General features: G+C 37.2%; 2 protein-coding genes across 4 annotated transcripts in view; one reads left to right on the top strand and one right to left on the bottom strand.

Annotated features, from left to right (window-relative positions):
• Window positions 1-11: 11 nt before the first annotated feature.
• On the bottom strand, window positions 12-18,478 carry MON1A (MON1 homolog A, secretory trafficking associated). 3 transcript variants are annotated; one of them, XM_058171386.1, is made up of 6 exons: window positions 18,102-18,474; window positions 13,312-13,452; window positions 9,503-9,970; window positions 6,993-7,758; window positions 5,286-5,433; window positions 12-4,804 (listed from the first exon to the last, which is right to left on the bottom strand). In XM_058171386.1, the coding sequence occupies exons 2-6, from the start codon at window positions 13,430-13,432 to the stop codon at window positions 4,664-4,666; spliced, it is 1,644 nt and encodes a 547-aa protein (XP_058027369.1). In that variant the 5' UTR covers window positions 13,433-13,452; window positions 18,102-18,474; the 3' UTR covers window positions 12-4,663. The 3 variants fall into 3 exon arrangements, with proteins under 3 accessions (XP_058027369.1, XP_058027368.1, XP_058027370.1); XM_058171385.1 differs by having other exon boundaries at window positions 18,106-18,474; XM_058171387.1 differs by lacking the exon at window positions 9,503-9,970 and having other exon boundaries at window positions 18,106-18,478.
• Window positions 18,479-23,034: 4,556 nt separating this feature from the next.
• RBM6 (RNA binding motif protein 6) overlaps window positions 23,035-27,998 on the top strand; it is a 70,578-nt gene continuing 65,614 nt past the window's right edge. Inside the window, exons 1-2 of the mRNA XM_058166136.1 lie at window positions 23,035-23,149; window positions 26,644-26,726. Of these exons, the coding sequence (XP_058022119.1) occupies window positions 26,683-26,726 (44 nt within the window). The 5' untranslated portion in view covers window positions 23,035-23,149; window positions 26,644-26,682. The remainder of the gene's footprint in view (window positions 23,150-26,643; window positions 26,727-27,998) is intronic.

Below are 27,998 nucleotides of genomic sequence, written 5' to 3'. Positions count from 1 at the left end.
CTAATATTCCCTCATATATATGTTTATATACTATATAATCTTTTTGTGTGATGCTTATATATATTGTTGTGACAAAATAAATAAATAAAAATAAAAAATAAATAAACAGTATGGTTTAGCAGGGTTTGCTGCTGTTTAATATCTGAAGATCTGAGTTCGGGGACAGGATTTTCTTCATATTTTACTAAAGCTAAAGTTTGTTTCATTACACAGCCACTTTAATGCATATTACTGCATTATTATCATATTAGCTGCTAACATTGTTAATCATTGTCTTATATACAACACATTTCTTTAAATTTACAGTTTTTCTTTTTTAAAAAAGGATTTTTTTAAAAAAAACATGAAACAGAAACAAAAAGCCAACAAACAAAAAGTAAACCGCTCTTATGTCCCTAAAATGAGGTTGCTTAACTTTGCTAGAATAAACCAAGCCTTGGGACATTTGATGCACTAAGTATTCATAACGTTAAATGAACAAATAATATAGCAAGCGAGGGGTTCTTGGTGCATTCTGAGCTTGCTTATTTTTTCTGCAGATGTTTCATTACCCAAACTAGATAACATCACTGCTAGTGATGATGATGATGATGTTACCTAGTTTAGGTAATGAAATGTCTGCAAGAAAACAAGCAGGCTCAGAAAGCACCAAGGACCCCTCATGTCAACCCTGAGCTAGAAATATTCTCCTTTATTAGTAATATAGCAAGTATTACTAAAACAGTGTGATTGAGAAACGTGACTTGGCTGTGGCACTAAGAAAATTCAAATGGCATACTTTGCTTAATCAAAATACTACATAATACATTAATTATTTATACAATACATTAAGTATATATAATATATCAAGTATTTAAATATAATGTAAAGTACATTGGAAAGAATTCCTACTGGATAATTGAGGTGTTCATAAGGGGGAATCTGTTAGCTTGGAATTTCAAAATTTAAAACTTCCAAAGAGTAAATTAAAGGCAGCAAATCTATGAAGGGTTTCAGCATCCCTATGATTTTTAACTTTTTTTTTCCTTTGCATTTATATCCCGCCCTTCTCCGAAGACTCAGGGCGGCTTACACTATGTTAGCAATAGTCTTCATCCTATTTGTATATTTATATACAAAGTCAATTTATTGCCCTCCCAACAATCTGGGTCCTCATTTTACCTACCTTATAAAGGATGGAAGGCTGAGTCAACCTTGGGCCTAGTGGGACTTGAACCTCAGTAATTGCAAGCAGCTATGTTAATAACAGACTGTCTTTAGCAGCCTGAGCCACAATATTTTCTTACGGTTCCCCACCATCTTTCTCAGGAACTGGTTCCACCGTCAAACCGTTCTTATTGTTAGAAACTTCTTCTATCATTCAAACACCCTATGCATCTTTTCATCGCTACTCATGTACACATCATGTTATATATTGAACTAACACAAGCAGCTGTGCTAGTTTGTTAAATCAAAATAACAGAGTTTTCCACACTTTAATTTATTACAGCACATAGTACAGTATTAGTATTTGTTGAACTGGTGGTAGTTCATGAAATCTTGTGATACATAGTACATTTGTTAATCTAAAAGGTCCCATAAAACTCTTTTATTAAATTCAGAGAAGTAGCAGTATATGCACTGACACTGAATCCACTGAATCCATAGGTTGTAAATACGAAAAGTATTTTAATACTGAGAAAACCTTTCACAATCTGGTGTTCTGCTGCCATCTTGTGGCAATTGTGTGTTGATTTTTTTTTAAGAGGTACCTGTTAAAAACATTTCCCCCCTGAATCACACATAATAACCTTTCCAGATGAAACTATAGATCCAAGAATGGTCTAGAAAGATATCCATGACACCATCAATGGACATGTACAGTGTCACTGGATCTCAGTTTCATTTAATGTTACAGTTTACTTGCATCTTACAGTGTGCAACTAAAAATATAAAAAAGGGGCCAGTTTGGTGTAGTGGTTAACCTGTTGGCCTAGAAACCAGGAGACTGGGGAGTTCTAATCCTACCTTAGGCATGGAAAAACTGGCTGGGTGACTTTGAGCCATCTCTCCTAATCCAACTCACCTCATGGGGTTGTTGTAGAGCAGGGGTGTCAAACTCAATCCCACTGTGAGCCATATCAGGATTTTGTTTGCCCTTGGGGGGCCGGGGTGGGCATGGCCTGGTCATCATGGCTGACTGGATGGGCATGGGTGGGGTGGGATGAGGCCAGGGTGGCACAGGCCAGTCCCTTGCTATCTCTGGGACAGCCCCGCAGGACAATTCTGGGCCTATCATGTTTGACATATCTGTGTTTAAAGAAAAAGGATGAGGAAGGAATATTGGTATGTTTGCCACTGTTAACTGTATATGAAAAAAAAAGGCGGGACAAAAATCTAAAAAGAAATACTAAAGCAAATGGAATCAGAGATCTGGTATTGTTGAACACATGCAGGAGTGTAGGGTGTGGCAGGTGGTGGGGTCATTTTCCCTTGAAAAATGCAGTCCCTGCAGTTGTATCTGGACAAACCCTGTCATTACTTTGGTGATTATTTTCTCTCTCCTTTCTCTGCCCCCAAAACACAAATATATACAGATGTAAGAGCTGGGAAAGGCCATTTAATCCAACCCTTCAAGATATGTAGCCAAATAAAGTGACCCGAATAGACAGCTGTCAGCTTCCCCCGTGAAGTTACATCCAGGAGAAGGAGAGCATAACATCTTTCTCAGTTACTGGTTCCATTGTCATACTGCTCTTATTGTCAGAAACCTTTTCCCACATTCAAGATGCTTTCCCCCTTCGCTCAAGCACATACCACATTACATATTGATGTTGAAAACCTCTATTCTAAAAAGTGACAGTATACTGTTTTGGAGCATTCTGAAAAATGACAATATGGCAAACTTATTTCTGAGGTTGCACCATTTCAGTATCATTTCAAAAAGATTCCATATGCCAAATTAGTTATTAGACCTTCACTGTGTTCAAAATTCCTATAAGTGAAGAATGGATGTAAACAGATTTCTACCATAGGGTGCCCACTTTTACAATGCCATTTCTTACTCCTGGAGCAGATGCATCGGCATGAATTGGAATACCTATTTTAACATTACATTACTGTGGAAGTTTAGCCAGTGTTTCTCAGTCTCAGCAACTATAACATGTGTGGTTCCCAGCCCCAGCAACTATAAGACGTGTGGTTCCCAGCCGGCATCGTGGCTTGGGAATTCTGGGAAATGAAGTCCACACATCTGAAAGTTGCAGGGGTCAAGAAACAGTGGCTCTTCTTGCCCAAATAATTGTTAGGCTTGAGCATTCACATATTAACAATGATTTGAACCTTTCTTCCCTGAATGTTTGTTTCCTTGTTAAATAAAGAGACTACACAGCTTATAACAGCATGGATATGGTTTCATCAGGACCCTGAAAATCAAGAATTTGGTCCAGTTAAAAATAAGCATTAGATAAATGGGTCATAGGGATAACTCACAGGAAGGAATGGAAATAATTTATAAAATATTTTCCAACTACTAGGTTCATGCCACTTATTAGAGGATCTGACTGCCTCTAATTGAGAATACTTATATACTGACTTTGCTACTACACTTCAGTCCTTCACTAGCAATTTGAAGATAATCTGTGAACTTCTTTAAATTTGTTAATCTTAAAGAGCAAAACATGTTTTGGAGTCATAAAAAGAAAAAAACCTCCTTGGGATTTTTATTTTTTTTATCTTCCTATAAAAGGGACATAACAATGTTTTTTCCCTCACTATCTACATGTTTGCCACACCTTCTGTGCATTTGTTCAGACCTTTATATGGAAAATCCTATGAGAAGGCACCTGCTAAGCCATCAATCCAGGGGTGAAATCTAGCAGGTTCTGACAGATTCTGGAGAACTGGTAGCAGAAATTTTGAGCAATTCAGAGAACCGGCAGCGGAAATTTTGAGTAGTTCAGAGAACTAGCAAATACCACCTCTGACTGGCCCCAGAGTGGGGTGGGAATGGAGATTTTGCAGTATCCTTCCCCTGGAGTGGGGTCAGAATGGAGATTTTGCAGTATCCTTCCCCTGCCACCCCATCAAGCCACGCCCACCAAGCAACACTATGCCCACCAAGCCACGCCCACAGAACCGGTAGTAAAAAAATTTGGATTTGACCACTGCACCAACCTACCTTCCCCCAATTAGTCAAGATTAAGAGAGATGGGAAGACTTAATACCTGTGGCACTATGTTCAAAAGGTCAGCAGAGAAAATCAGCTACGGGAAAGATTTGTTTAACGCAGCCTCACAATATGCAGAAAATGGTAGAAAGGACACATTTTTAGGCTGAAACATATTCAAATAATACTTACAGGATGGCAGGCGGTCTATGTTCCAGTTCTAGAGGCAATATCTGAAACTAACCCTGAAATGTTGGACTCTTCTGATACCCGTGTGCATCATTTCAGCCAAAAGCTCTTATACCCAGAGAACTCCCTCCCTATACACATATCCATTGTGGGCAAGAAATCTCCCCCAGAGAGGGAGGGACAGAGAGAGAGGGATGGAGGGAAGGAGGGAGGGAGAGGGAGAGAGAGAGAGAAGTAGGACGAGAAACTGAATATGTCTACTCCCAGCAGACACAGGAAGTCGTTTTGGAGTGTTCAGAACAAGGCAGACAGCCCAGGTCACAACAGTCAGTAAGTCTGGGGTGACAATATAAAAAGCCGGTCCTCCTCCTTACGGATCCACTTCATCAGCTTGTTGACAGCGCTGACAGCTGCTGCTTTGGTACCCAGGGGGGTGAAGCACACGTAGAGTTCAAAAGCATTGGTCACCTGGAAAAAGTTTAAATTTCTATTACAGCATGCAATCAGAGCAAAGCAGTTCCTCTCGTGTTACTTGTCTATGGAGATTCTCAGTCATCCAGGTCATGGCTGTCCCAAAGGTGCTTTTCCAAGAGGCAGCTGGACTTTCTGGTTTTTCTCTGAAGATGTTGGAAGAAGCTAAAGAAGCTTCTTGGATGAGAAGCGAAACGTCTTCAAAGAAAAACCAGAAAGTCCAGTTGCCTCTCGAAAAAAAACACCTTTGGGACTCTCGTGTTACTGTTGACATGTAAAGCAAATTGCCCCTATTGTTTTTATTGCATACAGTTAATTTTTGCCCTGTTTCATTGGGCCATTTGCTATAAGTGAAGAAGTGTGCAAGGTTTCAGTTGTACTAATTCGCTAATATGATAAAGTGATAAAGTTATCTGGGACTAGGTCCTGCTTTTATTACAATTTTTCTAGAAGCTGAAGTAATGAACTAAATTCTTACCCAGGCCAGGAGATTTTCATTGGATCCAGTATAATAGATGTTATTGAGAGGATGGGTGGAATTGTGAGCTCGGCTATGCAAGTACTGATACAATTCCAGGAGTCTTTCCTTTTCTTTCTCAGTGATGTAGGGAGCTTCAATCTCTGGGCTGGAAAAAACACACTTTCACTGAATAATGCTTTTTGTCATAAAGGTAAATGAAATAACTAGGTTTTTTTGCCTAAGAGAAAAAATTTCTCACTTCAGCAGAGTTTACAACCAGTGATTTTGCTAAATAATGTTCCCTACTTCCAATTTTGGAATGATCTACCATTAAAACAGAAACTTTAAATATTAGTGCTGAAATTTTATCAATCAGATACTGTTGAGAATTGCGATCAGGACCTTGTTTAGACTTAGTAATTCTAGGGTCACATATATCTTCCAAAGCCTAAGGTAGAGAACCAGTCTAAAAGTGGTTGCCATTTTTTATTTTTAAAAAATGTCAGTATGATTATATTTATATGCTATAATGACAAATTCTTGATATTCTATTATTTATATACCTTAAGAGTACTTGTATTAGAAATAAGGGGAAAAAAAGAAGATAGTCTATCAATAGTAGTTATAATTTAGGATATCTATGTTATTATCTAGCATTATTTGACCTTTTCAATGCAAAGTCAAGGATAACATGGGCAAGGAAAAAAATAAAAAAACAACACACTGTAACTTGCATCAAGGTATTTGTTATATAATAAAGATTTTGAACTTGTGTGCATTTTTTGTGTACCCAAATTGTTGTTTTGATATTATAGAAGGAAATTAAATTCTCCCTGATCTTGCCTGGTTTTTCTCTGGGTCTTATTTACTTCTTGTGTGGACCTCAGCACAACAAAAGTTAAGCCTGTGACCCAACAAACCTGGAGACTTCTTTGCATAAATTGGATATAGATATTTGTATACAGATGGTCCATAGGTGGAACTAGAGTATACTCTTTTCTCGTCTGTAACACTCACATTTTTTTTTGTTTCATCTGAGGAGAGACTGCTAGACTGGAAGGACACATTTGATAATTACCTCCCGTGTCAGCTCAGGAAAAGGATTCTACAAATAATATTTTCAAAGTGCATCCACAGTACTTACCTATCTCCTTATAACTAATTTATAGGTATAATTTGGATTGGACTCTTGAGGATATAAAATGTCTCTTGAAAGTGTGATTAGACTATTCAACTAGACAATAAACTCTATTGCAAAACTAGGTTCTTAGGTGCTGCTTTTCTATAGGATTATGCAACCACATTGTCTTTCTCATTTGAGGTACCATCTGACTATCTATGTTAACTTTTCATTGCTGTTCACTAAGTAGCTATATAATGACATAAGTATCCATGATTTGATGACCATAAGGTTTTGAAATCTGGCCAGCATAAAACACCAACAAATTATTCGCATGATTGTTCAAATACCTATAACTCAAAAGACAGAGTTGATTTTTGTTTCCTGGACAGATATTGTGCATGTCAATTTATAATTTAATCTGTTTTATTAATTCAGTAGGAGTGTGAGGTCCCAAGGCTAAATATGGATGCCATCCTCCTGAAATAGACTATCCAACACAGACTAAATTGAACTGATCAGCGCAGATTAAATCAATCCCATTTATCCTTACAGAGTACTAGAAAGAAGCTGGAAGATGGGTGTTGACCAGAATGGACTCTCACCTGGTAAAAAATCCTGAACTCTTAGATTTATAGATGAAATGTCGAAGGTCTGGAATTCCCACCTGGGAGACACTGTAGAAAGGAGTACGCACTGCTTCCAAGAGAGCATGATGAACACTGCGCTTCTTTAGGCGTTCTTGGAACTTTTGCTTGCAGTGAGATACAGTAAAGAAGTCCTCACGATCCGTAGAAATCAGGACAAGGCACAAGTCAACATTTGGTTCCAAATAAGAAATGTGAGCGTGGAAGAAACCATTGGAATTGAACTTGGGAAGGCATATTGGAGTCCAACCTTCTCCTTCTCTAAATGAGGAGGATGAGCTAATGAGATTAAAGAGTAAATGGAGATCAATTGGATGAAGGAATTGGTCCCTTTTCCTCACAAGTGATACCAATTGGTTTTTTGACAATAAGATGGCAAATACCAGGCTTTTAGCTTTGGCTTGTTGAAGGCAAGCACTCACCACATCCCTGACTCCGGCAGCCATAGGGAGGCAACGTGCCGCCCCCATGAGAAAACTGGGGTCTCTAGCCATCAGGTCTACCAAGTTGTCAGTTATACGCTCAGAGCCTGCTAACAGTCTCCTTAGATCATAGTTCTGCTTCTGTTGGAATATCCGGTTAAGCTGAGTCAATGTCACGAGACTGACTATCTGGTAATAGATATATAGGAGTTCTTGAGCAATTTCTTGCTCTGACTGGCGAGTCTGAGCCACTGCAACAAGCACCAAGGGACTCTTGCGCACAAAAACCACCTTGTATCCATCTGGCAAAGAGTCAAAATGGAGAGGGAGAGAATGAGAGAAAGTGCATCAATATTTTGAGCTACAGTGATAACCCTAAGGCCCTTTTTGAAAATAGTTTTTTCTTCAGTGAGGGAATTGCCAACTTCTGATAATGATTGGTATTTGCATGCAAGGGATGTTTTATTAATCTCTACCTGGAATCTAAAATGGTACAAACCAGGGGTGAAATGTTCCCGGTTTGGACTGGATCGGGCGATTCAGTAGCGATGGGGATGGGTAGTTCAGAGAACCGGTAGCAAAAATCCCTGCCCCCCACCCATGCCCACCCAATCGCCTAGTCCCCACTTGCCTACTTGGCAGCTTGCTGCTTCTTTCTGGCTCGCTCGCTTTTCCTGCCTTGCTTCGGCTGCTGCAATCAATTGCATCAGCTAGCAACTCAATCTGCCTGCCTGCAATCTATCTCATCGGTGAGCAACTCAATCTGCCTGCCTGGTCCCTTCAATTGGGTAAGAAACTGGGTTTTTTTTTTGTGGGGGTGGGAGCTTTAAAAAAATAGTTAATTAGGATTTTTTAAGGAGTTTTTTTCAGACATATCAATTTAAAGTTAAGGAAGTTTTATCTGCTTTTATCTAAATATATAAATTAAATAAAATAATAAAATAAAATATTTATGCAGCTTTCTGAGATTTGGTGTGTTTCTATAGTGTTTCACTCTAACTACACAAACACACAAAATCTCACAAATGTGGCATTTTGTGTGTGTGTGTGTGAGTCAGTTGTGTTGTGTTGTATTGTTTGTGTGTAAAGTGTGAAAGTTGGTTTTTGAGCATTTTGTGGCTGTGTGAGGTTCCTGCTTGTTGCAGGGGCCATTTTGGGTGCAGCTGCTTTTACATTGCATTTTTACAAGTGCAGCTGCTTTTACATTGTGTATGAGACAGTTGTGTTTTGTTGTGTTGTGTTGTGTGTGTGTAAAGTGTGAAAGTTGGTTTTTGATACCTCTTATTGTTTTGTGTACTTTATTATTTTTATTATTTGTTATTGGCCACGCCCACTCGGTTACCTGACCACCAAGCCACGCCTACCAATTAAGCCACGCCCACAGAACCGGTAAGGAAAATTTTTAGATTTCACCCCTGGTACAAACTATAAGTTTAGTACTTCTATGAGAAGTAATGAGACCTAATTAAAATTATTCTTAGGTTTTGAAAGTTCTTACTTAAGAAGTTTTGATTAATTCTCTTCCACCTGTAGGTTGGACACTAGCATCCATTTTAGCAATCTAGTCATGTTTTTCTACCTGAACATTGATCAGTTTTATTATAAATTGATTTTGGATCTCCTCTTTACAAAAACATTCTATTTTTTTTAATCTAGGCCTTACCTGATGCTAAACTAAAGATGAAATAGCATATTATCAAATTATTAAACTAGTTAAGTTTAACCAAATTTCCCCCTGCCCATCTTAAATTATTTCTACGTTTATTTTAATGTATTTATTGTCTTACTGTTTTAATCTTTTATAATATTGTTTTATTGGATTGTAAGCCACCTAGAGTCACATGACAGTGTGATGGGCAGTGAGTACATTTAATAAATAGATAACTTACAGAAGTATTTTGGATTGTTTTGTGTTAAAGCCAGGACTATGTCATCCTGATATCTCTGCAGAAGACTCTGCACTCTCATTTCTTTTGTCTTTCTCTCATACCATATTCTACTTTCCAACAGGCCTACTTTGTCTGGAAGAAGGGTATGAATGAGTACCTGCATGAATTGATCTGATAGCATTCTTCTCTGCTTCTACAAAAGAGACCAAAGCCATCATTACTCCCATGGTAGTAGACAATGCCTCTTCACACCCATATCGTGAGTATATGGGCTTGCCTGCCTCACTTAGAACAAAGATATGCTTCTGATGCATGCGCCAGGCTTCCATGGTTATATCTTCTTCTTCTTTTCCTGACAGGACTGAATCTCGACGTGAACTTTGTGGCGAGAGTTCCAAATTGCCCTCACTGTTCTGCCTTATCTCTTCTTCAAGGTCCAGTGCTATACCAGTAAGTTGTGTGCTTAGTTCACTGAAATCTTTGCTGATCTCTTCTATCTTAAGCTCATCACCTTGAGACTCTTCTCTCTCGTCTGGGCTCTTGGCTGCCGATTCTGTATTGTCTGTTCCGGTTAGGTCTTCATACGACCTAGTGTGAACAAATATGGCTCCCTCTTGGACTGCCCCTGATAAATAATACCAGGATAAGTGGTCAGTTTTTCAGAACAGAACTAGGCAATAGTTTAAGCTGTGACAAAGGCATCCGACAGAATGACTTGCAAACCTCATCAATGCATCACCCTACATAAGATAGTAAATAAATCATAATTTTTCTTTAAACTTGTGCTAAAATTTCTGTTTCTGTACTTTGTGTTAACTAAGGCACAAGGGGTTACATTTAAATATTAAAGGTTAGAAGATTACATTTATTTTAATGAATATTTCATACCACCCTTAAATCATAATGAATGTTCTTCCTTGTGTAAAACAGACAGATCTTTTAATTTTAATATTTGAATGTGATAACTAATACCTGAGCTCAAAAGTTTTGTATTCTTATCCAGGAACTTGAAATTCATTATATATCTTTCTTCCTTAAGTAGGGCATGCATATTCTTGAGGTACATTTAATATATTAGTCAAAGAAGGCTGGATATATTAAGTATTTTAAAGCAGTCAAAGAAAAACTGAGCATTAGGTTCCCAATAATAATCTGAAATCAAATTAAGAATCTCAGAGTATAGAGTCCTAGATTCACAGGAATATGGCCCATTAAGCAGAGACAGTGGTTTTCATTCTATGAAAATATATGGTTTGGGATTAATTATTCTCAGAGTCTGAAATCAGGATCATCTGCTCATGTCTTATTCCGGATGATCCTCCCCCCCACACACAATGAAAATATGTTTGTTTTGTAGTCACCATTCCCCCCCACTTTCCCCCCCCATGCATAATTGTTGATATTTCTGCTACATATGCTTGGACATGTTACTATTATTCTTCCTAATAAAACCTTGGAAAGTGACCATGCTTTTTCATATCATCCTGAGACTAGGATTTTAGCAATTAGTGGATTTTTAGAGTTGATCTAATCATACATTTATAACTTTGCCGTCTGCACTGGCTATCTATCTATTTCTGGGCCCAAAACAAAATGTTCACACATTAACATATAAAACTTAAAACAGCTTGAGATCAGGCTGTCTGAAGTAGTTTCTCTAGTAAGGAAGAGCAGATAGCAAAGACTTTTTTCCTGATTTGCAGAAAAAATGCCATCTTCTGAGAAATTGACCAGATATCTTTATTATTATAATGTTGACCCAGGTAAAGCTGGGCATTTAAAGTATTCCTAGGCATTTCCTAGGCATTTAAAATATTGTTTTGGCATTTCTAATGTTAGTGTTTTGTTGCCACTTTATGTGACTATGTGCTACATTTAATATTTCTTTCTACATATTATACTGGTTATGGTGTTCTCTATGCAAGTTTTTATTTAGGAATGGAAAATTTTCTCGTGTGGAAAATAGGCTAGTTGACTGGATTTTATAAGCAATAATAATTGCTGCTTTCTAGCTGTTCTCCTGTTCTTCTTAATAAACTACCACTGTATAGAAATTCTTCCCTCTTACCAAAAAAGATATTAATTAAACATATCAGAAAAAGAGGAAGGTCTTACTATATCTAAAATAGAACTGATTATAATGCATATCCATACTCCCTCTGAAATAAATAAATACATGTGTGTGTGTGTGTGTGTTTTCGTAGGTTTTCACGGGTATATGTATGCAGGTTTTGGTATGTTCGGGTCTTTTCCCGTGTAAGATTGGAAATATTTAGGCAACGTTTCGATGAGATCTGACTCATCATCTTCAGGCTTTGGCTTTGTTCTTATGTGAGCAAAGTGTGGATTTTAACTGCTGCTTCTCTATAAATACTGGTGGGGGGGGCGTTTTTTGAATTGCAGGTCTAGCTGTTGTAAGCTGATTGGTTGGCTGTGTTGCTACATATTGATACTCTCCACACAAACATCAACGCATAATAGGACCTTGAACTCGGAACCAGACCAGGGCCCAAAATACTACTTCCCACACAAACATCAACCCCATTAACCAATTAGCAACACAGCCAACCAATCAGCTTGAAACAGCTAGGCCAGCTATTCAAAAAACTCATTAACCAATCAATATGTAGCAACACAGCCAACCAATCAGTTTGCAACAGCTAGACCTGCAATTCAAAAAGCACCCCACCACCAATATTTATAGAGAAGCAGCAGTTAAAATCCACACTTTGCTCACATAAGAACAAAGCCAAAGCCTGAAGATGATGAGTGAGATGTCATCGAAATGTTGCCTAAATATTTCCAATCTTACATGGGAAAAGACCCGAACATACCAAAACCTGCATATATATATATATATATTTATATATGTAGGTCTTGGCATATCCGGGTCTTTTCCCGTGTAAGGTTGAGATAGATATATACATACATATATACATATATATACATACATATATATACATATACATATACATATACATATATATATATATATATATATATATATATATATATATATATATATATATATATATAGGTCTTGGCATATCCGGGTCTTTTCCGTGTAAGATTGAGATAGATATATACATACATATATATATAGGTCTTGGCATATTCGGGTCTTTTCCGTGTAAAATTGGAAGTGTCTTGGCGGCGTTTGAAGTCTCATTCGTCATCTTCAGGCTTCAGCTTTGTGCTTTTGCTCCCAGAAGCACGGCTGAAGCCTGAAGATGACGAATGAGACTTCGTCGAAACGTCGCCAAGACACATCCAATTTTACGTGGGAGAAAACCCGAATAACCAAAGATCTACATACAAACACCCGCGAAAACCTCAGAAAACATATATATATAATAATATATATTTGTAGGTTTTCACGGGTATAGGTATGTAGGTCTTGGCATATTCGGGTCTTTTCCCGTGTAAGGTTGAGAGTATCTTGGCAACGTCGTTGAAACATTGCCAAGATACTCTCAACCTTACACGGGAAAAGACCCGAATACGCCAAGACCTACATATATGCCAAGACCTACATACACAGACACACACACAGACATACAGATATATATAAAGAAAGAATGGATTAACAGGAGAGGAAAGATTAAGAAAGGTGTTGTTAAATGGAGTTGATGAGATTCTCAGAAAGGCATATTAAAAAAAAATAAAAGAATGTACGAAGTAGTGAATTGGCATGTTAGAAACAACAATGGTGTGCAAAAATAGAAAGGTAAGCTGAAGTATAGCGCATGGTTTTAGCGTCAACTAGATTTACTTACATTACCTTTTCTTTATCTCATTCCTTAATTTCTTTGGCTCATTATTTCTTACACCATTTTTGAGTTTGGCATAGGTCTATTTATCCCCGCCTCCTCCCCCAAATAATAACGTGATTGTATATGTGTGTTGTGTGTAATAACAACAAAATATTCCACACAAAATACACAATATATGTCTACTGTGACTCACCTGGTTCTGTTCCCTGGGTCAATCCTGGTGTTGGACTCTCTGACCTCTCGGGCTGCTGTCCACCAGTTAGTGCCAAGGACTCATTCGGCACCTCCTTCTTGTTATAAACATCCGCAGCCATTATTAGAAACTAGTGGAGATCTGCAAGCAAACAAACCAAACCTATTAACCTTTATTGTCCTGATTTATTTATTTATTTACAGGACTTATGTGTATGCCTATCTCATATAATTCTGGACAGCTCATAATAGTCCCTAAAATTTAGAACTTTCCAGCTTGAATTAATAATCAAGTACATTTGAGTTTCATTCTAGCATACTAACTATATAAGGGCACTGTGAGGGCAGAAGCATTTTAGTATAGATAAGGAATATAAAACAAATCTATGAAAAAGTCTGGTTACACAGAACATTTTCCCATGTTAACTGATCCATCAAGCCAGTTGCTTGGTTTCATATGAGGCACTGAGCTAGCATAATGCTCCATGCTACAATGTGGGTGTCTGAATTTACATTTCAATAGGTTATATGAATATAACCAACAACTTCTTTAATGTCTTCTTTAATGTCTTCTGCTCCAAGTGTAAGAGGGTTGGCACAAGATGTAGGAATAAACTGAGCAGCACCAATGATTTTCAGATGAATTGTCCCTCCTTTTTCCTCCTCCTGACCATTAGAAAGTAATGACAAAAAGTCCCTTAGCAACATCTTATAAACTTAAAACTAAGCAAGTCCTTGAATCCAACACATTTTCAAAAACCTGAGTGACTAATTCTGGTCAGACCGTCAACGTGATTGGTTAAGATGATCAGATGTATTGTAAGAACTAAACCTGGGGTAGTCAACCTTTTTATACCTACCGCCCACTTTTGTACCTCTGTTAGTAGTAAAATTTTCTAACCGCCCACCGGTTCCACAGTAATGCACTGTGTATCGTTGTCTGCGCATGCCTCTCGTGCATTGTGGATTGGGGTTGGGGGGGGCGCCAGCTACCAGCTCTGCTTGTCTGTTACAGCTGGGTGGTGTGGAGGGAGATGTGTGAGCTATTCTGGGACGGGGCTCTTTTGTTTGCGGTCACACTATAGCGCCATTTAGTTTTACTTACGTAACGTGAACTAAACTTAGGCGCAGGCGATACAAATAGTATATTTTCAGAAATTTAAATTGTCACGGGGAATTTTATGAAAACCTAATGAAAATGTTTTTAAATAATGCTATGAATTTTTTTTTAAAAGTCAATTAAATTTAAAAAAAGGAAAGTGCTTCAGTATCGGACAAATCCCCTACCGCCCACCAAGAAAGCTGGAACACCCACTAGTGGGCAGTACGGACCAGGTTGACTACCACTGATCTAAACAATATGGTTGCACATACTTCAACAAAAGTTTGGAAGAAATGGATTTAGAGGAAACACAGGACCTTTCTGCCATTTCCTGAAAGATAGGGAAATTGCTTCAGCCTCTTTGTCATCTTAATTGGTCTCTAAATTTTCCCTAGCTCCACTATATCTTTTTTGAGGTGCAGCAACCAGAACTGCACACAATTTTCCACCAATGGTCACACCAAAGATTTATATTATGTTATAGTGTAATAATTACAATATTGACACCTCTAATTTCAATGCCATTTCTTATTATTCCTAACTTGCTGTTTGCCTTTTTTACAGCAGATGTACATTGTAGAACTGCTCACCATTACTTCAAGAAAATTAATTAAAGCAATCATATCTTTTTGGGGACTAACATAATAGCCTGAAAAAAATGTGCCTGCTTTAACAGAGAATGCTGTGTTTGTTCAGGGTCTAACACACTTCTGAAATATTTTTGAGTCCCTATGTAGGAACATTAAGCAACCTGATTCTCTTGACATATTTTAGATTTTTATCCATATTAGCTCTAGCCAGAATGGCCTATGGAAGAGAGTTACAGTATAATAATAAAACTATTTGTGGGCCAGAGATAACATCGCTCTTATGTAGCACATGACTAATTTGGCAGAACTGCTTCTCAATTACAAGCATCTTTTTCCATACTTTACTTAACTGATAGGAAGGACTTTTCCCCCCTCCCAAATGAGGTAAAGATAGTTACAGCCATTATTGTTGAAAAGCTTGGATACTTTTGAAGATTAGCATTTGCTTAGAACAGTTTTTCAGGAAAATTTAATCTTTTTTATAATACCTCAATGGGATTTTTCTCCCTTTTCTCTCCTTTTCTATCCAGCTATTTCTTTTTCTGACCTCATCTTTTTTTAATTCAGTTTTGTTCTTCCATTTTTTCCCCAGTTACCTCTTTCCTTCAAAACTCCATACTGTTTTTTCTTTTTGCTGTGTCTGGGAAAGGGAAACATATGTGCATTTTCTTGTGTGTTTTCTATGGCTGAGAGACAGTAGTTGATATGTGCTACAGTGACTACACATCCCTTATTATAAATGGGACAATCCTTTATTTCAGAAAATTGTCTTTCAGATCTTTTACTTTCTCTGTGTGGTTTGTTTAGTTTATTTTTTAGGGTTTTTATTCTAATGATGACTTTGTCATCATTTTCATAATGATTGTTTTTAGCAATAATGTTACTATTGCTATTGATTGCTGTATACCATTCAAAGTTACTTTTTGTGAGAATGCAGTCATTTAAATGTGAGAAGTAAATAAATTTCAAATCCTTATGAACTTCTTTCAGATTTGTCCCCTTTTCAGGTTTGTCCTTTATTTTTTCCAAGAAAAAATGGTGACCATAATATATGCAGATGGAAAAATCATCTGATAACTAATCTCATTTGGTAAATGAGATACCAATTTACTGGCAATTCTTTCTAACTAGTTAATACAACTAATTTTAATACCACATGTTTTTGTACACCACACACGCAAACGGACACACAAACATAGAAACATAAAAATCTGTAAACACATATACAAGGATATCAGTTAAACATATTTATCTGGTGGAGGGTCTCTGGGATTGGTTTCAATTCTAGCTGGCAATCCTAAATTGGTAGGGATGCTGGGCACTGCACAAATTTGTATCTGTGTTTATAATTAATTTCCCTTCATTTCAGAGGAGCCATTTTAATTTCAGTTTTGTCTTCTTCCTGGGTATCATTATAGTTCTTGTTTATCTCTAGCCCTCTGTAATTCAATAAATTGTGAAGCTCCTTTTTCATTTTCTCAAGGCCAACTGGTGGCCTTATCTAGAAATTACTAAGTGTTCATTGCTGCAGGAGCTAGCCTGGACTTCATTCTTATCCTCATGATTCAGATTTTTGCTTCCCTCTTGACTTCTAGTGTGTATTTGCTTTTGAGGGGTCACAGTTAACCCATTTATATTCTTGATGCCAGGGCATCTTTATAGAACTGGTGTACCAGGCGGGGGTGAAATCCAGCAGGTTCTGGAGAACCGGTAGTGGCAATTTTGAGCAGTTCGGAGAACCGGTAGCGGAAATTTTGAGTAGTTCAGAGAACCGGCAAATATCACCTCTGGCTGGCCCCCGAGTGGTATGAGAATGGAAATTTTGCAGTATCCTTCCCCCAGGAGTGGAGAAGGAATGGAGATTTTGTAGTATCCTTCCTCTAGAATGGTGTGGGAATGGAGATTTGCAGTATCCTTCCCCTGCCACTCCTACCAAGCCACATCCACAGAATCGGTAGTAAAGAAATTTGGATTTCACCACTGGTACCAAATAAATAGCTCTTATACATTTCTTTGTAGGGAATTAGTTCCATGGACTGGTAAAGACTGTTGTATGAAGAACAGAAATAAAATTCATTTATAAGACCAAATCTGGAGCTCTATTGAAACTGATGTTGAACTTCTTCTGAAGTGTCATTTGAGTTCACAAGTGAGAAAGAATTAAGGCAATCATATCAGGGCAGCAAATCACTGGGCAAGCACTAAATGGTGGCAAGGCAATGTAGACAATTTTAACTTTGCTATCATGTAGTACTTGTTTAGATTTTGGCAACCCAGATATAGTAGCTTAAAAAAAAATTCCCTGAATGACAAAATCCACCTCCCCGCCCCGTTAAGTTGGAGTCCCCAATTAGACTCTGCTACCAGCAGTGGCAAATCAAGCCATTCTTAGTTCTGTACCTGAAAGCATTTCATTATTTTCTGTTAAAAAACGAACAGACATCCACGTATCCCTAAGAATATGAATTGGTGCAAATACTTATTTCACTCTCAGTTTGCACTTTACACCCAAGCTGGTTACAGAGTTAAACTTGGAGGAGGGGGAGGTGCCAATTAAAAGTTATTCTATAAATATTTCAAAATAACATTATTACGGTATTTGTCTGGAAATGAAAAGGATGCTGAAAACCAGTCAGTTGCTTGGTAATTTAGATTATTTGAAGATAGACAACTAAATTGCAGATTTCTCTTACATGAATTATTTGCTTTTTTGTACAATCTCTCCCTCCTAAATGATGTGAGTTCAAATTAATACATGGTTTGGGCATGTGTACTGATGCCAACTCTCTTCACTTTCCTTCCACCATGTGTTATATCATAGTTATCACTCTTGAAGAAAAATCTATTGGCGCACATCAATAACAACTCAAACTTGTTTAATTTTCAGACTGTGGTAAACGGCCCAGATCTCATAAGAGACGGATTTGCATGAAATTCAGTTAAGTTGCATTTCATTGTCATCTGCCACAACAGCTAAATTTCAGTTGCTAGGAGAGCGCTGAGAATATTTGCAAAACTGAAGACAACTATCAACAGGCCTAAACTCTGTATATTTCTTCCTGTTTATACTTTCACTTCAGGAATATAAAGGGTACTTACTTACAGTTTTGACAGGAACAAGCTGTCGACAGCGAAAACGTCGGTGAAAAAGTCTGCTTCTCCAGTTGTGGATGAAATCTGAGCAGAAGGGGAAGGACGTAAAGCTCCCGGGGAAGTGGAGGAGGAGTTCAGTCAGCAGAGATCTCCTTAGGAAATTCTGCCTTTGGAGTCCAGAGCATGCCTTTCAATCTCGCCAGCTGATTCTATCCTCTCCAGCGATTGCCAGGAAAGTACTGTGCACTACCGACTTCTCCTTTTTCAAAGGTCACTTACTCAATGCCATAGATCCCAGTGCATCTTGGGGATTGTAGTCCACAATTCTGTAGTTTGCTGTTTTGACGAACAAAAGTGGGTTTCGCTTCTAACGAAGAAGTAAAAAATGATCCACATCCGCCAACATTTGAAATGTAGATTTAGACTACTCAGAACTTATTGATCTCTTTGGTAATGTTGAAAATATAATAAAAATTGATATGATATTAAATGTGTGATAAAGGTATAATTTCTAATCTTAAAGGAACACTGAGAGGTCAAGATCTTTATCTTTGTGTTATTTTATTTATTTATTTTATTTATTTATTTTGTCACATCATACAAAAAGATTATATAGTATATAAACATATATATGAGTAAATATTATTATATATATATATAAAGAAGAAAAGAAAACCAATAGGACAGGAACGGTAGGCACGTTTGTGCGCTTATGCACGCCCCTTATGGTCCTCTTAGGAATGGGGTGAGGTGAATAGTAGAAAGTTTTTGGTTAAAGCTTTTAGGATTATGGGAAGAGACCACAGAGTCAGGTAAAGTATTCCAAGCACTGATGATTCTGTTACAGAAGTCATATTTTCTGCAATCTAGATTAAAGCGGTTAACATTAAGTTTAAATCTATTGGTTGCTCTTGTATTATTGCAATTAAAGCTGAAGTAGTCTTTAAGTAGTTATAGACAAAGGAAAGTTAAAAATCTAATACCACTTTTTATTTTGATGTTTTGAGCACTGCATGCACATTTTCTTAAAAAGAATTTTTTCTGGGCTTGCTTCCAAAGAAGATATTCTTTAGATACTAAAGAGGAATTATTACAAAACCTCGCACCAATTAAAAGAAATATAATTGTGATCTTCTATGTCAGTTTAAAAGGGAATATAAAACAAGCATCATCTTTTATTACAATTAAGCAGCTGAATTTAAAATGCCTAAGCTCTATTTTCTATTCTACTTTGTTTGTTATATGGCAAAGGATATTTCATTATTTCAGTATTTTTTTAAAAAATCCTAGGATAAGGCAAGACTCTTCTGGATTTTCTCATATTAAGTCCAAGTTGGTGTCTCTTCCATGATTCATTACTAGATATTATCTGTATATTTATGGGGTTGAACAGCAGTTGCTTATGGTATTTGTTATATAGCTTACTCAAACAAAATAATCAGTTAATGAGTTTCAGTTTGGAAATAATGCTCTTTCCTCAAGGCATATTAGAAAGAACTGTAGTTAGCAAATGTTGTCAAATAACTGACATAAAATAGGCTGTACAGAGAATAAAAATACATAAAATGGAAAAGATCTGCCAAAAAATAAAGACACAAGTAATATAAACGTTTATGTTTATTCACTAGCTAAGATGTTGTCAAAGTGGGTTGGTTACAATTAAGGTAAAATATAAAGTCTGCCCAAACTTAATAGAATTGTGGCCCCTTCCTTTGGTGTTTCATTATTTTAACTTTATCTGTAATGTTTTCTAATGTGGCAGTTGAAAATATATTAATTCACACCTCAATTGCTGAATTATTTAAAGTTTTCCAATGTTGGGCAATTATTAGGTTAGCTACTAAAATTAAGTAGAAACTAAGTTCCTTATTTTCCAGCTTGAGTTTTGGTCCCATAAATAAGTGCGGTAACTCTAACTTTAGAGAGCATTTAATTCTTTGTTCAGTGATAATGCTTATCTCCCCCCAAAATTATGTCAAAAGGATATTGCTTCATATGATATACTATTATATTTATGTTATAGCAATAGAGCTTAGATTTATATACAGTGCTTTACAGCCCTAAATGGTTTACAGAGTCAGCATATTGCCCCCAACAATTTGGGTCCTCATTTTACCCACCTCGGAAGACTGGAAGGCTGAGTCAACCTTGAGCCTGGTAGAGATTTGAACTGGTAAATTGGCAGGCAAGAGAAGTAACCTGCAGTACTCCACTCTAACTACTTCACCACCATGGCTCATTATGACTTTTTTTTTAAACATATAACTCATATTTTATACATAACATACATATATAATAATCCTATTTTTCCCACAACAAATTGACTGCTAATCATAATTCATATCCTTCTGCTTTTCTTTCTAATGATGTATTCATGAAGCGTATGCTCTTGGATTCTTCTCCTGGTTTCTGGTTCCATGTGCTTCCTATCTTCAAAAAAGAAAAAAAGTGGATCCAGGAAACAATAGACCAATCAGCCTGACACCAATGCCTGGGAAGAGCTTGGAAAAGATAATCAAATGGATCTGTGATCTGGAAGCAAACAAAGCTATTACTAAAAGCTAAGATAGGTTTGTCAAAAACAGTCCATACCAAACAAATATTATTGCTTCTTTGACAAAATTACTAAATGCTGTAGACATAGTATACTTTGATTAAGTAGACCACAACCTACTTCTTGGTAAGATAGAAAAATGTGGGATAGATAGCATTATGACCAGGTGGATTTGTAACTGGCTGACAAACTTCAGTCAATATGTAGTCTTAATGGAACTACATCTATATAGACAAGAGTATGCAGTGGGGTACTTCAAGGCTCAGGTCCAATACTCTTCAATATCTTCATAAACAATTTAGGTGACAGGATAGAAGGGAAATTCATCAAATTTGCAGACAGCACCAAGCTAGGGGGAATAGACAACACTTTAGAAGATAGGCTCAAGATTCAGAAAGTTCTTGACAGACTTGAACAACAAAATGCAATGCAATGGTGAGAAAGGTAAGGTTTTACATTTAGGCAAGAAAAATCAAATGTACAGGTATAGAATAAGTGGCACCTGGCTGGCAGCGGTAATTGTTGGAGGAATCTAGGAGTCCTAGTGAGCAACCTTTTAAGTATGAGCCAGCACTGTGCTGCAGCTACCAAAAAACCCAATGCAGTCCCAGGCTGCTTCAACAGAGAAATAATATCAAGATCACATGAAGTATTTTATTGATTTTTTAATTTCCTCCCCTACACACATACATAATTTATGAACAGAATATTGGCCATATCATATCTTATACAATTTAACATATTCAAATATATTTTACTTAGTCACAATTTTTGCCAGAATGTTCTTTTTTTCATAATTTTTATCCATATCCCACTATTTCCTTGCTCATTAATGCAGCCCACATTTCGAAGGCCATGCCTTATAAAGTTTTAATATTCATGTTTGTAATGGTAGGCGTGGATAAATTATGCATTCAGGGATGAGATCTTTTGCAAATATTAGTTGAAGTTCAGTACATCAGATTAAGAGAGGCAATTACTGTATTTTCCTATTCTCAAATTATTCAAATTATAATTTGCTAGATCTTTGATGTCACACCACGCATAATATATTTATTTTATTTATTAATTTTGTCAAATACATATTAAATAATATATATATACCAGTATATATATACCAGCTGTACGCTGATGACACCCAGCTGTACTTTTCCACACCGGGCCACCCCAACGAAGCTATCGAAGTGCTGTCCCGGTGTTTGGAAGCCGTACGGGTCTGGATGGGGAGAAACAGGCTCAAGCTCAATCCCTCCAAGACAGAGTGGCTGTGGATGCCGGCATCCCGGTAGTCAGCTGAGTCCACGGCTGACTGTTGGGGGCGAGTCATTGGCCCCGATGGAGAGGGTGCGCAACTTGGGCGTCCTCCTGGATGAACGGCTGTCTTTTGAAGATCATTTGACAGCCGTCTCCAGGAGAGCTTTCCACCAGGTTCGCCTGGTGCGCCCCTTTCTAGACCGGGATGCCTTATGCACGGTCACTCACGCCCTCGTGACGTCTCGTCTGGATTACTGCAATGCTCTCTACATGGGGCTCCCCTTGAGGGGCATCCGGAGGCTTCAGTTAGTCCAGAATGCGGCTGCGCGGGTGATAGGGGGAGCCCCTCGTGGCTCCCGTGTGACACCTATCCTGCGCAGACTGCACTGGCTACCTGTGGCCTTCCGGGTGCGCTTCAAGGTTTTGGTAACAATCTTTAAAGCGCTCCATGGCATAGGGCCGGGCTATTTACGGGACCGCCTACTGCTACCGAATACCTCTCACTGACCCGTGCGCTCTCACAGAGAGGGACTCCTCAGGGTGCCGTCAGCTAGGCAGTGCCGTCTGGCGACACCCAGGGGAAGGGCCTTCTCTGTGGGGGCTCCCACCCTCTGGAACGAACTCCCTCCAGGACTTCAACTTCCGGACCTCCGAACCTTCCGTCGCGAGCTTAAAACACACTTATTCATCTGCGCAGGACTGGATTAGATTTTAAATTTACTGGTTTTAAATGGGTTTTATTATTTATATAGTTTTTAATAATTCGGCTATGTAGAATAAGTTTTTTAATTGTTATTTTAGTCTGTATTTATATGTATTTTTTACTTGCCTGTGAACCGCCCTGAGTCTCTAGGGAGATAGGGTGGTATATAAATGTGAAAAATAAATAAATAAATAAATAAATAAGAATGAATTGAATGCATAAAATGAATACAACTAAAGGGAACATTAGGACAGGGACGGTAGGCACGCTGGTGCTCTTATGCACGCCCCCTATATATAATATTTATTTTATTTATTTTGTCAAACACAGCAATATATGTAAGTATGAAATAACCACACAAATTGAATACAACCAAAGGGAACATTAGGACAGCAACCCAAGCCGCGCCTTCAAGACGTAGGGGCCGCCGCGCGTCACGTGGCCAGGATATACCGGAACTTCCGGTTCCGTCTCGCTCGTCCCTGCGGCTCTGCTGCGGCTCTGCTGAAGGCCCCGAGAGCGGCGGTGGATTGAGGCTGCCTGGTGGGCATTTATTCCTCCTCAGTATCCCCGCGCGCGCGGGTTGGGGGGGGGGAGGAAAAGGGAGGCGGGGACGTCCTTAGCCGTTGCTCACCTCCTGCGTTGGAGCGTCGCCCGCTGTGGAGGTGGGGAGGGGCGTCGGCGGAAAGGATTGGCCTGGGAGATACGATACGCGGGAAACGCGCTCGGCACTGACAGGGCCGCGGCCGAGGTGAAGTCTCCCTCACGTTCAGCCGTGACGCCTCGGAGCAAATAGAGAGGCGGGTGGCGGTTTTGCTTTGTTTTCCGAAGGTGAGTTGGATAAAGGGCCGAGACAAAATAGTTTGGGAAGAGAGGGTGTTGCTTGTTGGAAACGAACGGAAAGGGCGACCGGGGTCTCTCGCGGTTACCTGAGAGGTTGGAACCGACAAGAGCGCATCTTAAAAGCCTCTCTCTCCGGTTAACAGCAGCGTCGGCAGAGGTCTTTCCCCGATTACCTTGAGAACCGCTGTTGCTGTTTACAGGGCCCAGACGTTACACCTCTGCTCTGTGTTTTAGGCTAGGTTATTCCTTCTGCCGTTGAGGAGCATCGCAGTTTGAAAAGGAGCAGTCAGTAATTTGAAGTAATGGGGCAGAAAGCGGAAACGGTTTTTCTCCTGTAGGAAAATTGCTGCTGTTGAGCCTCTTGGTACAGAGCTGTTACATTTAACTGGGCTTAGTAGGGCTTCTTTGGACTCTAGGGAGGTTATGCAGTCAGACCTGTTCTGTTCATATCGTCAGTTAAAATAGTTATTTGTCAGCCGGTTTCCAGTTGGTTGTACAGATAGAATTCCTTTCCAAAATGGCAACTGTTGCATGTACTTTTTTTTTTTTTTGAAAAAATTAAGTGTTATGCAAATTTATGCCAGCGTGTTTATATTAAGGAGAATTAGAATTCTTGTATTTCAGGTACAAATTGAATAAATAAAACCAAAGCAAATTAAAATAGTATCACTAGCACATTTGGTTATTAAAATACTTGTCAAGCATAAATTGTTTGCATTAGATTTGTTTTAAATATAATTGGTAAAAAAATTAATAATTGCTAGTAAGGCATGTCCGCAAATACATTTTATATGGTGCAAAAAATTATCAGGTTTTGTATATTTGTTTCCCATACAAATAAAGTTTTAATTGGTTAACATTTTAAAAAAATCGATATTGTTAAACATCATTTAAAAATGATAGTTTTCACAGGTTTGTTGAACATTGAAAGCAATGGTGCTTCTAGGGAAAATGGCTTCAGAATCTAGACAACAATGCTGAAGAGATCTTATCTGGCAAGTCTTGTTCATCAATTAATGATAAGGAAGGGAATCCTGTGTATCTGTTGGGAACCATATGATTCTAATGGAAGATGCTGGACTGTTAGAACATCTTGGGTTTAAAGTATAAAGTTAATATTTTTAATTGGGTTTAAAAACAAACCGAAGTCAATGCAAGTGTAAGAAAAATAAACAAAATATATACACCCAGGAGCCGAATCAACTGAAGTTGCTGAAGAGATTTTAGAAGCTTTAGAAGAAGAGATCTGTAGCAAGGCTAGTAGGCAATTTGTTTTTCTTGCCAAATACATTAGAATCTTGAGGTTGTTGTGGATGTCTTTATCAGATAATTTGGATGGGGGAGTGTCTAATCATAAAATTATTGCTCTAGTGAGATTTCCAAAGCACCTGCTTACTAAAAGATTAAGCAATGAGGTAACTCCCCTCTTCCTGTCTTTCAGTGTGCTTCCAACCACCTTACTAGATTTCTAAACAAAATACTCAGTTGCAGTCGCCCACTATTTTCGTTTTCTAAAATGGGTACTATGATTATAAGGGTACAAGGAGATTTTTGATAATAAAAATGATACTAAAATCAACCCTTTCTTAATGGATTTTTTTTAAAAGGAAAAAGACAATGATACAGATAGTCCTTGTTTAGCAACTACCTCATTTAGTCACTTTCTGAAATTACAGTGGTGATAAAAATATAACTTAACTATCAATCCTCATTTATGATCTTTGCATAATGCAAAGGAAAGCTGAAGTATGATCATAAGCATTATCATGCTTTCACTTAGACTGGTTACTGCCCCAAATTGGATAGCTAAATAAAATTACCTATATGGTAGAAATTTCAAAATAGAAGGTTTTCTGAGGAAACAATATGGTTTTTAAAAAATGAGCTTATTTTAAAAATTAATTTTGTTTGTTTCCCCAGAAAACATGTTATCCAGCAGGAAGATTTCTTCATGCAAACAAGCCTAATTTTCTTAGGGAAAGTTTCCATTTTACATCACTAAAAATATCTGGTGGGTGTTTATAGACCAATTTATGCCTCGGGGCTCCCAAAATCTGATTGCCCATCTTTAGAATATTGTGGAAATATCTGTTTGTCATCAAATATATTTTTCAATAGCTATATATACTTTTGGAGGGGGAAAGTAAAATATTTCTCAACTTTAGGAACATCATGTCCACAAATCTGTAAACCTTGTTTTTCTGACTAGCTGTTTTTTGAAAGATTTTCTTTAAGGTGTGGTATTCAAGGGATCAATCTTAATTTTCTTAGCTTTTGTTAAGGAAGACTAAAATCAAAATTAAATGTGTTTATTTCAATTAATAGTTATGAGCTGATGAGAAAAAAAATCTGGGTCTACCTAATGTAGTATAATGTTTTTGAATCTCTGAAATAATTTTCTCATTGTTACTTAGACTCTGATTATTTTTCCCCTTGCTCTGCTTCTTGTGCTCTATTCCAGTTCACTTTTGCTATACTGAATTTAAGGAGATTTTAGATTCTTTGTTCTAGGAAACAGTGTATTTTGTGTTAAAAGGAGAATCTATTTTGTGAAAAGAAATAGTGTGCATTTGTCACTGAATTTTACTCAGTAGCTGTATAGTCTTACTGCTTAAGGATTTTTTTTCTTGGTTAGAATGTGACCTTATGGGCAAGATAGAATGACAAACTAGCTATCTTTTGTGAAAAATTGGAGCGGAAGAAGTTTTTACCATATTTGCATTTACTGGTTAGAAAAGCTGTTTGATATATATACTGGTCTTCAATTTGATTTGGTGATAATAAGGGTATAAGCCAATGTATCTGAAAACCACTATATTGGAGAAGCTGATGTAAACACTGGAAGTCAGGTAATAAAATGTCTGCAATCATGCTCAGAGAGCACCAAGGACTTTTATATCTTTTAATTAGAGCATTCTGAGTAAGGTAAAACATAATGTAATTGGTACATAAGAATTTTTTGGAATCAATTCAGAAATTTCTCTGGTCACTTTCAAAAGTATGTAGTGGTAAACAAGATTGAACCCTAGAAACTCTTAATTAATCTTATTTGAAATACCATAAATTCTCAGAATTATTTTTAGCCGAGTGTTTCAAGAAAATATGAAAGGTTTTAAATAGATTGATCAGCTAACATGCCTGCTGATTTATATAGCTTACTTACATTTTGTTCTTGTGACTTTTCTATTCCATAGATTCTTCAGAATTTGCTATCTGGTGTCTGTTGGAACAAAATGTGGGGACACCCTCATTCAGCTAATAGAATGGGTCCTTTCCGGTAAGTATTTCAATATGAAATATATTTATTGATGATAGCAGTCGTACATTGACATTGTGCAATAACATTTATTACAACTGGATAAAAGTAGGATGGGAGATAGTTGATGCCTCTCCAGAAAAGAGATAAATGAAGGGAAATTGAATAGAACATCATAGAGGATGTTGAAAAACATAGCTGAAATGTTGAACAGGAATAATCTAAATGGCAACATTTTGCATGTGGTCCTGCTTATGTACAGGAACAGCAAATTAGATTCTTTATGTGCATAGCTCCTTATATGCTTGAAATAGCACTTTCTCTTCATGGGATTAATAGAATCCAAGAATTTAGAGAATTACATATAATGTTAAAAAATGAAAAGTTACATGTGACATTCTAGAAGTGCTTATGGCTAAAAGATTCAAAAGGAAACATTGAATAGTTTCACATATTGTGTTACTTGGTTTGTCTAGAGTGGCTGACTTTTGTTCTATGAATATAATTACACCTTGTAAAACTCAAAGATGTGATGCCCTTAATAAAAAAGTAATCAGAATGCTCTTAGAGAAATATAACTATAACTATGTTAATGCAGTTTTTAATATTGTATTTAAAAAGATAAGAGAAAAATTTAGAATATTCTCTGCCTTGCCATTAATGGTATTACATATTATAGAGATATCTGAAACCTTTTCTGAGTTGCTTTTGGTCTTAATGTGCAAAGAAGTGTTTGCCTAGTTTTAGAACATTATGCATGGTCAAATAAGAATTCCATTTTTATATGATCAAAGAGCAATTAGCTTGACATAAATTTGAGGCTACCTAATACTTTGCTGTGGCTTTCTGGTTTTTACCTTACACTATTATAGAGTCTTCTAAAACTTCTGAAAAGTTAATAACAGCAATTACTGTATATTTGCTGAGTTCACACATCATCCTATGCTGTAGCAAGACTTATTTGGTTTTAGTATATTATGTAGTGTGATAAATCATAGTTTATAGTTTACCATACTAGGTTGTCTCAATTTAATTGCAATTTAGTTAATAAAATATAAGAAAACAAATATTCATTCATTATATCACAGACTGGAAACCTGAAGGCAGAAACTTAACAATAATAATGAAAAGCACATTTATAATTTTGGGGAAAATGAATTAAATGATTAATGTGCAATAATTAAAAACTAGACAAAAGCAGATGTATTTACACTTTATGCATACAGCCTGCCTACTAAATGTACATTAAATAGGCACAAATCTATGGAAGTACCAATGAAGTATAAAGTAGTT

The sequence above is a fragment of the Ahaetulla prasina genome, chromosome 2, assembly GCF_028640845.1.
Source record: "Ahaetulla prasina isolate Xishuangbanna chromosome 2, ASM2864084v1, whole genome shotgun sequence".
NCBI classification, from domain to species: Eukaryota; Metazoa; Chordata; class Lepidosauria; order Squamata; family Colubridae; genus Ahaetulla; species Ahaetulla prasina.
This window is presented reverse-complemented; position numbering and strand designations above follow the sequence as displayed.

Excerpts from the sequence above, each read along its gene's own strand:
- MON1A (XM_058171386.1), bottom strand. The coding sequence starts at position 13,432 with ATGGCTGCGGATGTTTATAACAAGAAGGAGGTGCCGAATGAGTCCTTG. Across the intron at positions 7,759-9,502 it reads TATCAGATCAATTCATGCAG|ATGGATACAAGGTGGTTTTT; the intron begins GTACTCATTCAT and ends ACTCTTTGCCAG. Across the intron at positions 4,805-5,285 it reads ATGAAAATCTCCTGGCCTGG|GTGACCAATGCTTTTGAACT; the intron begins GTAAGAATTTAG and ends AACTTTTTCCAG.